At 49.4% G+C, this 14777-nt stretch overlaps 1 protein-coding gene across 1 annotated transcript in view; it reads right to left on the bottom strand.

Annotated features, from left to right (window-relative positions):
• Window positions 1-6736: 6736 nt before the first annotated feature.
• The window catches only part of LOC144160060 (calcium-activated chloride channel regulator family member 3-like), a 33843-nt gene continuing 25802 nt past the window's right edge, over window positions 6737-14777 (bottom strand). Inside the window, exons 2-7 of the mRNA XM_077691676.1 lie at window positions 13716-14013; window positions 12193-12302; window positions 10666-10727; window positions 7792-7844; window positions 7145-7149; window positions 6737-6889 (exon numbers count right to left, since the gene is read on the bottom strand). Of these exons, the coding sequence (XP_077547802.1) occupies window positions 6737-6889; window positions 7145-7149; window positions 7792-7844; window positions 10666-10727; window positions 12193-12302; window positions 13716-14013 (681 nt within the window). The remainder of the gene's footprint in view (window positions 6890-7144; window positions 7150-7791; window positions 7845-10665; window positions 10728-12192; window positions 12303-13715; window positions 14014-14777) is intronic.

Below are 14777 nucleotides of genomic sequence, written 5' to 3'. Positions count from 1 at the left end.
TTCACCTCCAGCTAGGAGAAATATTTAAGAGGGAAGAGGAAAAGTAAATAAACAAAGCCACTGGTGCAGGTGGTATGCGGAACGGATATGCCATCTAAAACTTAGCTTTACCCAAAAATTTTTGGGACTGTGCATGCGTATATGCGCATGATAAGGGTAGTATACCAAGCACCAAGATTAGCGCTGATATGCATTATGTTTTTCGCATAGCCCACCGACACACCTCAACGACTTTTTTTCTGTTCCTTACAAAAGGGAGAACAGTCGGCACACGAGTAAGGTAGCATAAGTATAAACTCTGTGTACCTCTGTCTTGGGTTCATTTGGTTGCTTACGTGGTGCGAGGAATAGTGTACCTGTACTGAATATTGGAATTTTAGAGTACGTTGGTGTACAAATGTGTACTACCACACACCTACAATTACAGAAAAAATAGAGACAAAACGTAAATTTGATTTATTGAATGCGAGAGGGCCTTGTTGGGATAGCGGACATGCCACATTTCAATCAATCAATGAATGAAGTTTACGCTTGATGGAAGGCAGGAAAACGGGAGTAAGGCTTCTTAAGCTACATAAGAAAACAGAAAACATACAGATGACCACCGACTCCCCTCAGCATTGCAGCCTCTTTGAAGAATTCAAACCAGTCGTATATCTCTAAAAATGACACGAGCAAGTGAGTGAGTGAGTGAGTGAGTGAGTGAGTGAGTGAGTGAGTGAGTGAGTGAGTGAGTGAGTGAGTGAGTGAGTGAGTGAGTGAGTGAGTGAGTGAGTGAGTGAGCGAGCGAGTGAGTGAGTGAGTGAGTGAGTGAGTGAGTGAGTGAGTGAGTGAGTGAGTGAGTGAGTGAGTGAGTGAGTGAGTGAGTGTCCTTTTACAACGCTAACGCCGAGGGCCTATAAAGTCAACTTCAATGCTGCACGCAAATGCTTTGATGAGAAGGCTTTTTTATGGGCTATATGAGGCATTTGGTGTCGAAGTATGGAGCTTGACAGAGACACCTCTTCCATACTTAGTAAACCCACGCGCTTGTATTATAGATCCAGTCTTCAACGTAGTCAAGGCGGAGTCATGGGAACATCTGGGGGTAAGCCGTCGGTCAGCATTCAAGCAGGAACTACACGATTAAGGGTGCCCGAATTGGTCGCGATAATGCCGAAAGCAGGCCTAAAGTCGCTAATCTGAGCTGGTCTAGAAGAAAATGCAGGGGGAAAGTAAGAAGGTTGACGCACAGGAAATGGAAGTTGGCCAACTGGTCATTAGAGAGACCCGGGTCAACAGAATCGGTAAACCAATTATTCAAAGTGTACCGAGTTGCTCCCCATGTCAGATAAACATCCGTGGAATCTGTAGAAACCGAGGCAACAGCTAAACCGGGGTAATTGTCCCGTCAGAAGGCGGTATATGGACATTATAAAAGTGCGTGACAAGACCGCGCAGTATCGTATTTATGCAAGGAAACTTGCTCGCGAGTGGTGCGTTGACCATTGTGCGTCTTTAGAGAAAAAGACATTAAAGAACTCTGGCAAGTGTTTCGAGCCATTCACGGGGAGCGCAGACATGCAAATGTCACACTATCAAACTTATTAAAGAAGTAATCTCCAGTGCAGGTTTTGAGGATTCGGCTGCATCTACGTTTTCCTGCTGCCAGTACACCACCGGTAATTCAGCATGACAAGAAACGTATACCCCAGTCTGCGATGAGGGTGTACAGACCCCAATTACGTTCAGGAATTATTCCACGCTTTGTAGTTTGAATGAGAGTTGTACCCCTAGGAAAGATCGCATCATCTGGAAGATGCTCCCAAACTTGGACCCAATGCCAAGCTGCAGTAACTCGAAAATTTGAATCAGGTTTGGATGTGGGATACTGTTTCGCGCGAATGGAAGCACTCTATTAACCTATTCTTAAAACTGGCGCGCCCGTGAGAGCGATGAGCAGCATGCTGCCAGGTTTACTGACTTCTACCATCTGCGAGTTTCTGGAGAGAATGGTTCTCAGGCATCTCACTTCAAAATATTGAAAAACGATGCGCCCGTTCCCGTCAAGCGCAAGCGGGATTCTGGCCAAATTTTTGCACACTCAACAACCTTAACCCCATGCGACGTGTGCAAACACGCTGCGCGGATGGTGAACCAGTACACCCAGCATGATCTTCAAGTAGACCATGGCAAGGCATTTGATATCATCTCCCAGAAATACCTTATTGTGGTACTGGCAGACGCTTGTATAGGCACACACATCGGCAACATTGTTGAAGTATTCTTGGCGAACCGCACGAGCGGGGGCAACCACATCACTACACAAATAGGGTAGGAGGAAAATAGGGGATCACTCCTTTCACCAACCCTATTGAAACTCGCGATGAAATGCTATGCAAATTGCCCTGCCGATGAGGCAACGGGGGGATTAGCTTTACTATGTACAGTGGTGATGTGACCACACTGTAGCGTGTAGATAAAACTACAGAGCACTTTTAATAACTAAGCACAGGGAGAGTCGAAAATGGCGACACAGCTGGGTGGTGGTGGTGGTGACCCCAAAAAATGGCGCATACCCACTTAGGGGGAATGGCCAAGAAGAGTTATGTTTGCATTCTAAGCAATCATGCGATGCCAAATAATGGAACAGAAGGAATAATTTGGTCTAAGTTCAAGAGACAGAGAGAGAGAGAAAAAACACGAAAAACAACAGATAGAAGAGTAGGAAAACTAGGTAAAAGTCAACCTAATCGGAATATTTTTAACAGCTGGGGCAAAAGCACCGCCAAAAGGTCTTCGTCCTTCCCTTCTTCCAGTCCAACCTCGCGCTAACGTTAGCGGGATTGACCATGTCGCCACTGTAATTAGAGACACCGTGACACTACCCACCTCTTCTGCGAGCATCGTCCCGATGCCAATGTGTATTACGAGGCGAGGATGGCTTCGGATCCGGATGACGACGATGCGCACCTTACAGAAGAAATACGTTAAGTCGTCCGCGAAGAGATCAGCTTCCACACTTGGCCTCAGCGTGGGGGCGTTTTGAGCGGGAGCAGTCTGTCGTGATACGGCTTCATTCGTACGACGTGCACGACCTCGGTAGTTGACTTCCGTAGTGAACAGTGCGCACTACTATCCGGAGTGGCTTCATAGTTGACGTCACTAATGCGATGCACCACTTTGTGGGGCCCGAAGTACCAGCGAAGCAGTTTTTCGGATCGTCCGTGCTGGCGTACTGGCATCCCAACCCACACCGCGTCTCCGCGATTGTCGAACACAGTACCAGTACGTCTGCGGTGATTTCAACGGCTGGCGTCGACACGCTGTTGATTTTCAATTCGCTGTCGTGCCAGCTGGTGAGCTTCCTCTTGCCTTCTGTGCAAAGTCGTCGACGTCACCGTTGTATTTGTCCTATTGAACAGGTAGCATCGAATCTAGGGTAGTCATGACCAGTTGGAAGGGAGTTCTGCCCCGTAGTTTTTAGATTCGACGCTCAGAGCATCTCTCGTCGGCGGCCCTGTCCTTCCTGCGTGCGTCCGTTGTTGTCCGCGTGCTTCCGTTGTTGTCCGCAGCCACACTCCCCCTCTCCTCTCCGATAGCGAACACTCTCTCGCGAGGGTATTGGATTGGATTCGATTGGATTGGCTTGGCTTGACTTGGATTTGGATTAAAGTGGATTGTGTTGCGTCATAGCCGCGGCAGACGCACTGGGTGTGCGGCCCAGCGCGCTCTCACTCCGCTGGTGGGCGGCGCTGCGCGCGGTGCTGCGCATGTGCAGTACTCTCTCTCTCCGCGGTCTCCTCTCCTTCGGGAGCGCTGCGCATATAACCGGTGTGCCCCTCTCCTGCGGCCTTTCTGCCGACGATTGCTCTCCGCTTGCGCTTGAACCCCCCTCAGCGTCGCATCACACCAGGGTTCCCGCGAGGGGAGGTGGGCGTAATTTTTTTGAACTGCCGCGTTGTAGGCGAACGTTACATACGCTAGAATTTCATCCCATGTTTTGTGTTAGACGTCAATATACATGGAAAGCATGACGGCGAAGGTTCTGTTTTATCTCTCGGGCAAGCCATTGGTCTGCGGGTGGTATGCTGTCGTCCGCCTATGAGTGGTCTGCGTTAACTTCATGACGGACTACATGAGATTGGTTGTAAAGGCTGTTCCTCGGTCTGTTACTACGATATGTAGAGCTCCGTGCCGTAAAACGACGAACGCCGCAACCCCAGCAGACGCTTCCCGCACGACAGACGCTGTCTCCGCATAGCGCGTCAGGTAGTCTGTCGCTACCCCTATCCATCTATTCCTCATTTTTCACGTCGTAAATGGGTAAAGAAGGTCCATACCGACTTGCTGGAATGGCGCTGTAGGCGGTTTTATCGGCTGAAGAAGCCCTGCCGGTTTCAAAGGTGGAGTCTTCCTTCTTTGGCACTCATGACGTATTGATAGACTGTCTGCAGAAGTTTAGGCCAGTGGTACTTTCACGAATCATGGCCAGTGTACGGCTGACACCCAGGTGGGCGGCTTAGGCTTCGTCATGACAGGCCTAAAGATTTCCTCACGCCTTGCCGCCGGCACAACGAGTAGAAACGCCTCCCTCGTATTTCCGAAATTGCGTTTGTAAAGTACGCTGTTCCGGAGGCTGAAGTAGGCGATGTTGCAGATAAGTGCAAGATGTATACGAACTTCAAGACCTTCCAGATGCTTCCTTCCAAGACCTTCCAAGACCTTCCAGTAGCAGCTCTGGCTCAACTCATGACAGTTAGGCCATTTCGGACATGCTGAAGGCTCCAAGAAAGGGCCGATCTTTTATTTCTCGGCATGGTGAGTCGATGGGCGCTCGAAATAAGCAATCGGCATCGTTGTGAATACGTCCGGACTTGTAGACGACCACTCCTGCAGCCGGAGGCTCCATATACCAAGGCTTCCAGATGGATCCTTTAAGTTTGCCAGCCAGCACAACGAGTGGTGGTCGCTGACGAGCTTAAATGGCCAACCGCAGAGGTATGGCCCGAACTTGCTGATGGCCCAGACTGCGGCGAGGCACTCTTTCTCTGTTGTGGAGTAATTGGCCTCTGCTTTTGAGAGTGTGCGACTTCCGTACGCTAGCACTCTTTCTACCCCGTCCTGCCACTGCACGAGGACAGCGCCGAGATCGACATTACTGGTATCGGTGTGGACTTCTGTATCCGCATGTTCGTTAAAATGAGCAAAAACCGGAGCTGTTTGTAGCCGGTTTCCCAGGTCGTTGAAAGCGACTTCTTGCTCTTCTTCCCGCACAAATGGTTCACCGTCTTTTGTGAGCCGTGTCAAGGGTTCTGCGATGTCCGAAAAATTCTCCCCAAAGTGCCTGGAATAAGCAGAGAGTCCCAGGAAACGTTTAAGAGCTTGTTTGTCAGGTGGTCTTGGGAAGTCTGTGGCAGCTGCCGTCTTCTCAGGGTATGGGGAGACTCCTCCTGCGCTGATAACGTGGCCAAGAAATCGCAGCTGTTTGACCCAAAATGGCACTTCTTGGGCTTTATAATTAAACCAGCCGAATGATAGCCTCCAGGACCAGCCGCAGTCTATGTAGGTGTTTTTCGAAGGATGCGGATAAAACAACGACATCGTCAAGGTACACCACACATGCCTACCATTTTAACCCGGCTAAGACAGTATCCATCACTCGCTTGAATGTCGCGGGTGCTGAGCAAAAGCCGAACGGGAGCACTTTAAATTCATAGAGACCCTCAGATGTGACAAACGCCATTTCCTCCCGGTCTTGCTCATCTAACTCAATCTGCCAGTATCCGCTTTTGGGATCTAATGACGAGAAGTACCTTGCATTTCCCGCCGATCCAGCACGCCGTCTATGCGCGGAAGAGGGTACACGTCTCGTTTTGTCACGCTGTTCAGCTTTCCGTAATCTACACAGGAGCGCAAGGTCTTGTCCTTTTCGCACGGCACCACAGAGGATGCCGACAGACTTTTCTACGGTTGAATTGCGTTGTCTTGAAGCATTTTCTTCACTTGGCTCCGGATGGCTTCCCGTTCCTTGTAGGGCACGCGATATGGGTGCTGGTGCACGGGCTTTGTGGTTTCGTCCACGAAGATGCGATGTTTCGCGACGGATGTTTGTCGGACCTTTGATGACGGGGAGAAACAATCGCAGAACTTCGCCAGGAGGTCTGTTAGCTGCTGCTTCTAGTTCGGTAGCAAATCTGGACACAGGTGCACTACCTCCAAAACGTCCTTGGGATCTTAAGCTTCACGTCCTTCTGTCCCCACGGCGCACAGATCTGCCATCTGATCGAACTCATGCAGTGAAGCAATGGAAGTTCCTTTTGCAATGTGCTCAACCTCGTATCCGAAATTTGTCAGAAGGACGTGTGCGCAGCCATCACGCAGTTGTAAAGGACTCTTGCTACGCAGATTTTTCTTTCTAACAGCAAATTTGTGTTCCCTTCAGCTAGTCGCTCACAGATTTCAGATGCGTCTCCACTTACGAAGACCACGACGCTGCTTCGCGGCGGTACAGTAACATCGTCTACCACCCGGAGGGCAAGGACTGCCGCTCATGTTGGGTCATTCATGGCGATGGCACCTCTTGAGAACGTCCGTGTGGACGACTGCAGATCGATAACTGATTCGATCGCTATCAGGAAGTCCATACCCAGTATGACATCTATTGGACATTCTGGAAGTACGACCGACGTAGATGTAGCCCCATATGCCAACCCTAGCTGGGCAGCGGCCTGATGGAGCGGTCGTGAGGCCCTCTTCACTGCGTGAGGACTTTCTTGAGCTCCTGCGCCAGGTTGCTGCTAATGACCGAGTAGTCCACCCCTGCATCGATAAGCGCAGTAACGTCGTAGTCGTCGATCATCACAGCCAGCTCAGAGGTGGCTGCTTGTTCAGAACTGGCTGGTGGTGTCTGTTCAGCGGGGCGTCATCGCGAGCAGGTTGGGGGATCTTCGCTAGAAGCCCGTTCAGCCACCTCACCTCCAGAAGTCACTGATCTCAGTTCTCCCTCCGCGGGCTGGGCGAGCGACGCCAGATGAGCTAGAAAGGCGATGATGGCTTGGAGACCAGTAATGGAACGACGACGCTAGTTCGACGTGCTGACGGTTGGACACAGGGAAAGATTGCTGTTTGGAGAGGTACTTTCGGATTTTGGCAGGACGCTCACCGTTTCTGGGGCAAGGAGCATCGGGACGAAAACCGCGAAGTCTGGCACGGCGATAAAGGGCACACCCTGTATAGATGGCCAGCCTCTCCACAGCGATAACACATTGGCATGCGGTCCGGTGCACGCCGCGATACATCTTCTTGTGAACTGTGCCGTGGTACGCAAGTTCGGTGCGTCGGATGGCAGGCTGGCGGGGACCAACGGCGCTATTTTCATGCGTATAAGGCGGGGTGGACACAGGAGGGCGGCACTCGCAGCAGCACACGTGCTGGCTTGTTGCAGAGCTTGAGCGTATGTGGCTGAGTTGAGAGGAGGCGGCTGAAGATCTAGTTCCTCTGGTTCTCGAGCAGCTTGCCTTACTTCCTCTCGAACCACCTGAGCAAGAGAAGTATACGCCGGCAAAGCCCCAGGCAGTTGGGACAGGCGGAGTTCTTCCCGAACTACAGAACGAATTAGCTCCCGTAGAGAATCTTTGCTGATGGCCAAGGCAGCAGACAGCACACCCGTTGGCGCGCAGTTCAGATTGCGGTCATACTGTCTGGCGCGCTGTTCCAGTGTCTTCTCCATCGTCGTTGCTTCTGCAATGAATTCTGCGACGGTGTGCGGTAGATTGCGGACAAGCCCGGCAAAGAGTTCCTATTTCACACCTCGCACGAGGTGACACAGCTTCTTTTCTTCAGCTATGCTCGGGTCAGCACGTCTGAAAAGGCGGGACATGTCCTCGCAGTAGATTGCCACGCTCTCACTGGGGCGCTGATTTCTGACGTGTAGCGCAGCTTCGGCCTTTTCCCTCTTGTCGCCCGTTGTATGGACAGCCAGAAACCTGCTGCAAAATTCGTCCCAGTTTGACACGTCGCTCTGGTGGCTCTCAAACCACGTCTTCGCGTGGTGGTCGAGCGAGACATACACGTATCGCAGTTTCAGCACTCCATCCTAACCATTAAACCTCGAGACGCGCTCATAGAGGTCAGCTATTCTTCAGCGTCCTCAAAGACATCGCCGGGAATTGCTGGCGGCGTTCGCGGCTGATGGATCACGAAGTGACCTGGGTCAGAATGGCCGGTCTTCATCGTAGTTGAGGTGATGACGTGTGTTGTCGCTGCCCTGGTTGCCGCGGGAAGCAGTCCAAATTCGGGAGAAGCACCTTGGTGCGTTGGGGAACCGGAGTCAGCTTCGTTCGAGACGTGTCGTCTTCAGCACGGCTATCGTCTCGATGCATACGGGGTCAGATCCCGCACCTTCCACCGAAAATGTAGCGTGTAGATAAAACTAGAGAGCACTTTTAATAAATAAGCAGACGGAGTTTCAAACATGGCGACACAGCTGGGGCAAAAGCACCGGTAAAAGGACTTAGTCCTTCTCTTCTTCCAGTCCACTTTCGCACTAAGGTTAGCGGGATTGACCACGTCGCCACTGTAATTAGAGACACCGGGACAATATGGACTGCCCCGGGGCAGCATATCACAACAGAACGAGCAATAATTACTCTTTAAACAACCCTGGCTGGTTTAGTCGCTTACCTTTCACACTCTATCATGAAACCGCGGCCCATGGGCTGCGAAAACTCAGTGCAATCTTCTGGGAGCATCACAAGTAGATATATCCAAAGTCAGCCTCGAGCTGGGAGACCAACCAGCCCTAAGAACACCTACCCGCCAAGCCTGCATTCGGGGGGTGCCGTTTCACAAGGACTTAAGTGCGAATGCATGGCTCGCGCTTACATGGACGATCGTCTTCAAGATGAAGATGATCTCCAGTCAAGACGGTGATGCAGGTATCAAGGGTACTCGCACGCTAGCAACAGTAATCCTAACATTACGCGTCTATTATGCAGCCCAGTATTCTGACCTCACTCCGGCACAAAATCAACGACTATAGTTTTACCCAGAGCATGTCTTCTTGTTGGCCTTCCCCAACACCCGCAAATAGAATAACTCCATATTTTCTCTGGCATTCCTACAATGGTTGCGACTATCGAAGAGCAGAGCCGCAATCACTCAAGGCGCGGCTCAGGGACTGCCTGAGGCCAGGAGCCATTATTGCCGGAATCGCTTCCAAACATGCCTCCAAGATTCCATTATGGAAAGATAAGAATGTCCACCCGCAGAATCCTATTACCCGCCAACGAGTTAACGCGCTACATCAATCCTCTCGAGCTGCCCGCGCAGATGCAACTACAGAAGGTGGACTTGCGTTCGGGCTAGTTGGTATTCCATAACGTTCATCCTCAGCGCAGAAAAATACACGGACACAGAAGACAAGGACAAGCGCTACTTCCAACTACATTTTACTGAATCAGGGTAAAATATATAGCAGCAAAAATACAAGAGATACAGAAAAGGCCTCAAGTGTGAGCCATACTTTAGAAACTCTGTGATATTGTTTCACGACTCTGATCAGAGCACGCGTGAGATAGTGGAGGCAGCTGAAATGCAACCAGGCGATTTCGAGTGTGTCAGCACGACATCGGTAGCCTTGTCCGATAAGGAGGCAGCGTTTTTAAAAAAGAACTGGTCGTGGTAATGACTGACACGTGTGGGACAGTGCCAAGCGATTCCGTTATTTTAGATGCAACGCATCTCATTCACCCGCCTTGTCCCTGCATCCGGCGTTGTCGTCGCCGGCGTCCGCGCCTCCCCCATTCTCCTCGCCGCGCCAGCAGCGCTTTCCGCCGCTCACCCCCTCTCCTCTCCGATAGCGAACACTCTCGCGAGGCGCATTGGATTGGATTAAAGTGGATTGTTTTGGATTGTGTTGCGTCATAGCCTTGGCAGACTCACTGGCGCCGGCGCGTCCCCTCACCGTTATGCGTGCTATAAAACGCGGTGCCTGCGCCGCTCCGCTCCATCGTTCCAGCGCCGTTCCTCCGCTGTCCAACGCTGCAACGTGAACCCCCTATGCGTCGCATCTACACAGGGGTTCCCGCGAGGGGAGGTGGGAGTGTTTTAATCTGTGTATAATTGTAACCTTTTCTGTATGTCTTGTATTTTTGCTGCTATATATTTCACCCTGATTCAATAAAATTCAGTTGGAAGTAGCGCTTGTCCCTGTCATCTGTGTCCGTGTATTTTTCTGCGCTTAAGATGAACGTTACAGAAGGTGTTTTGACGGACGGGTCCTGAAATTTTTCCTCCTAGCGCACAGGCCTTGCCGTTTATCTTACAGAACGTGACATGTCCCATGTAAGTCTGCTCCAGTACGACGATCACATTAGGCCAACGTCTTGTTGAGTGGAGGTGCGCGCTATACGCAAAGATGAGGACTTAATGACACATTGTTCTTCACAGGGTGCTTTCCTCACTGACCAAAGCCTAACAATTCATACGCATTCCCTTGGAGTCATAAAAAATTGGAGCACATTCTACGACAACCGTTTGGGACTCAGAGTTATGAGCAGTTGCCTCACACTTCCCGTACAACACAATGTGGCCGTACATGTGACTTGGGTTCCCGAGCAAGCGGCCGGCTTCAGAAATAAAGCCACACATGTTTTGGTGAGCGTGGTATCTACTCCCGCTCACCGGTGCTTGAAGACGGGCGCAACATCGTCCGTCCACTTCACGAAATACGACCGCGAGACATCCTGCAGCAAAAAAGGACGCCAAATGCTTCTAGCCTCTGTACCGCCTAACCATCATTAATTGTAGAACGGACTACTGCGGGCTGCCGAAGTTTTCATACGCAAGCCACGAGCCGGACCTCCACTCACACATGATGTCATAGCCAAGTGACGAGGGCAGATCCCTCGTCATGGACACCAGCAATCAGACCACTTTGAATCCCCCCTTCCTGACGTCACCTGCCGGATGTGGAACTCGGGGGGTCCACTCTGCCATGAAGACCTCGTGTGAGCGTGTGTTCGTCTTGAGGGGGTTCGCGAGCGTCATCGCGGTGGAGTGACCACGGATGAGTACTGGATAACGCCACCACAGCCCGTCAATGCCACTCGTTCCCTGCGTTTCCTCAAAGATTTCGCACGCCAGGCTGGACATTGTGAGCCGGACCTAATTTGACCCCATCCCTTCCTCCCCCATAATTTTCGGAACCTGCGTGCAGCCAATTCCTAATAAAGTTTCATCTATTTATTCAAAGAGCGGATGCCCGGCCTTGATTTGACCACACCCAAATCTGTAGGTAAGAACGCTACAACAAGCAGGATGAGCTGGGCTGCGCGCGGGTGGAAATCCTGATGGCAGTATTTCTTAGCGGTTCAAGTGATAGGTAAAATGCGTAAGTGTGCTTAGGATCACAAGCAGTGGAAACCTCGCAGTATACACTAAAATGCGAAACAAGATTATAAAGCTGTAATGAATCATTGTTACCTCCCACCTAAACTTTCATCCCAAGTTTTAGCAGGAGCAACGAGACTTCATTGGCAATCAAGCAGTAAAATTTCGTTAGTACGCGGTGGATAACGGGATCAGCTTACTTTAAACGATCATATATTCTGCTATCACTTAATTCGTTTACTAGGTTTTTAATATACCAACTCCCATGTTTATCACTATACCATTAAATGGTATGGTTTAAATTGTCTTACGTAGTAAATATGCCGCTCGTACGCTCAAAATTTGCCGTACATTTCTTAAACCAATAAGCTAGTTGGAGTTTGGCTAGCACCCAATGTGAGGTTATACTAAAGTGGTGGTTTTCCAATAAAACACGAGTTCGTGTGTCTTTAAAAGAAATGGGTGCTATGCTTTCTTGTGCTGCTTCAGTAAAGTTTTCTAGGCGGGTAAGCTATTTTACACGTTTTGCAAAGCTTTGAAGAGGTCCTGGAAGGCGCATTTTGAATTTGTACAACACCAACCGCGCAAGCCAGATATAATCCACATCACAGTGTTGTAGAATGCCTTAGGTCTGTGCGTCTTCAAATATAGTCTGGTAGGAACCAGCTTGCATTTAGACAAACACAAGAAGGACAGGAAATACACGACGCCGTATGTCGTGTATTTTGTGTCCTTCTGATGTTCGTATAAATCCAACCTGATTCCCATCCAATCGCGGTGATTTCTTTTTCAATACGTGTCCGTGTTACGTATACTCACCACGCCAGCCTGGGGACAGTAAATGAGCGGGTATCTTTTGTCCCCAGGGATACCGTATTCGTCGAACACACCATACCTGTAGTGGGCCCATTGGTGAACAAACATGTATGCTGAAACGCGCATGCAACCACGGGGTCAGAAGCGAATGTGCGAAAACGGGCTATTAACTCACTTAAAAAGTGCACGCGTTATGTACTTACAAAACAAACAAAAACATTTGACAAAAGCTGCGGATGTCGCGTAATCACGAACTGTACTCAAACGTGAGCCGACTATGGTCTTTATGCAAGCCTTGGTGAAGAAAGGACGTTACTCCGACATGACTTCCTAGAAAACTTGACACGGTGTCCTTCCTCGGACTTTTCGTTTACCCTGCTAAGGTTAATATTCAATTAGGCCCCAGTCGCTGCTTGTGTTTTGGGGCACTACTCTTTCTTTATCAGGGTCCTCGCGAAAAAAAGTGGGCGTCTACCTTCTTTCTGCTCGAATCAAGGAAAGCATCTGGTACGTTCAAAACACGGAGGTGGTGCGCTTGCGTTTTCCCTCTGAATACCGTCCATTTGCCCGACAAATAACTTTGCTTCAGGGGCATGAAGACGAAATAAAACGGGTTTCATTTTTTTCATCCAAAGTACTAGTTTTGCGTACAGTATTGGGAATCGAAAGAATACTGAAACACTTTCAAATTTCGCGCCAAATGACAGTGTCTCCATAGACAGAACGACAAAACATTATTATCAGTGCGTTAACTACACGATAGCATACAAGCGATTCGATTAGAGGTTACTAGAGGCCCAACTAAAATCTTGCAAAAATATTTCTCCGCGGTGGCTTAGGTAGGCAGCCATCAATCGCAGAAACAAGATTCTCTGACGTCATTAGACCTCGCCAAGAAGTGGCGTCGAAAGCCACTGCTTCATTTTTTGCTTATTTCCAGCGTTATTTGTTCCTCAGCAGTTTAGGACAATTCAACAGTCTTTAAAAGTAGTACGTGTGATAAAGGACCGAGTTCCTCATCTTTCAACTTTTTAACTTCTGTGGGGCGTCAAAGTTAACATTTCGCGTGTGTGTGTTCAGCATGGCTGCTATGCTAACGCTAATCGTGCCGTGTTTGCGTGTACTCCGCCGTCTCAGAACTCTGTTCAACTTGAAGGGAATATTTCCTCGAGTATACTTCCGAATCTATACCGAACTACTGAACTCGGTTCAGACTCCAATTCTCATCATTCGTTTTTCTTTTTCTTATTTTCCTTCTTTCTTTCTTTCCTTCTGGCTTTTATTTTTCTTCTATTTTCTTTCTTTTCTTTTCTTTTTTTGCTCTCGTTTCATTTTTCACCTGACGTAGCATGTCAGGGTCTTTGCTGGACAAACCTCGTCAGTGCCATTAAACCACATTAGCTCTCTTAGCTTACGATAAAATTCGTATCATTGTTGTCAAGGAAAAGCGATCTCTTCATGAACCGAACATGTTCTTTGTCTTCAGTGCCCCTTCAAAATCGAAAGTTACATTCATACCGACTTGCCTGTGTAGGTGCACCCTTGCATTGTGAAGTTTTGGGTTTGAGCTAAGAATCCGGGCGTGAGTTGAATGAAGTCACCGGGTTTGCCACAAGGCCTTGTCCGCTTCGTGAATGGCACGTCACTATAAGTTTCCGTGGGTAGTTCAATCCGCACATCACTCCGTTCGAATGAGCTGGACGACAGGGCCCGGGCACTGTCTCTCTTGGGCCACCGCATTGGGAATTCAATGGTCACGTGCTTAAAGAAAACACGACCACTTGTTGCCCGGTGCAGAAATGTGGATGAACATCTGAAAAGTGCCTGCGTGGATCATAGAGTAGAGCTGCACAAAGCTCGCTTTAAGTGGAGATCAAGTTTGCTGTGCGTTTCTTCGTTCGTACAATGTGCACAGCGTACTGATGTAGCGAAGGTATTTATATCTCTGACACCCCTTTAGTCAACATAAAATGATAGAAAAAATGGGGTAGTGGCTTGGAAGGATCTCATTTCTCCTGGACTGGTTGACACGTAGGGTAAAACAAGAATTCGAGTATTTACGTGGTACCAAATTGGTGCAATAGAAAATGCCAAAGGCCTTTCTAAATAATTTCCCGCATAGGCGGAGTACGCAGGAATTTACGCGAGGACGTATAAGCACCCATGACCAACACTTATAGTAGTAGTACTAGTACAAAACCTTATAGAGGCATGATGTTAAGAGCGTTCCCCAGTCCGGGAATCCAAGTGATGACCGGGTGACCGATGCCCTAAATGCCAGAAGTGTCGCGATATCGAAGTGGTCGCTGGCAATCAGGTTCTTTGCAGCTGATGGAGGGTAGGTGGGACGGAAAGGGAGGGAATTCGGGGTTATGTGCGCACTGTAATAAAATGTGGGCTAGTTTCCCTTGCCCATAGCAGAAAGTGCTTTGACGAGAAAATAAGCGAAAAAAATTTCGTATAAGCGCATTCGATGCAATGCCTAGTCGTTTCTTCTGATTTAGAGAGCTTGGAGTGTGGTTGAGAGAAACATTGTCGAGTTCCCATTGGACGGAGTTCTACGAGGACAATTCCCATAGATTTTGTGA

This window comes from Haemaphysalis longicornis, unplaced genomic scaffold (assembly GCF_048455015.1).
Source record: "Haemaphysalis longicornis isolate Haplotype H1 unplaced genomic scaffold, Haemaphysalis longicornis Haplotype H1 scaffold_10, whole genome shotgun sequence".
NCBI lineage: Eukaryota > Metazoa > Arthropoda > Arachnida > Ixodida > Ixodidae > Haemaphysalis > Haemaphysalis longicornis.
The sequence above is the reverse complement of the archived record's forward strand: the minus strand, read 5'-3'. Positions and strand labels throughout refer to the sequence as shown.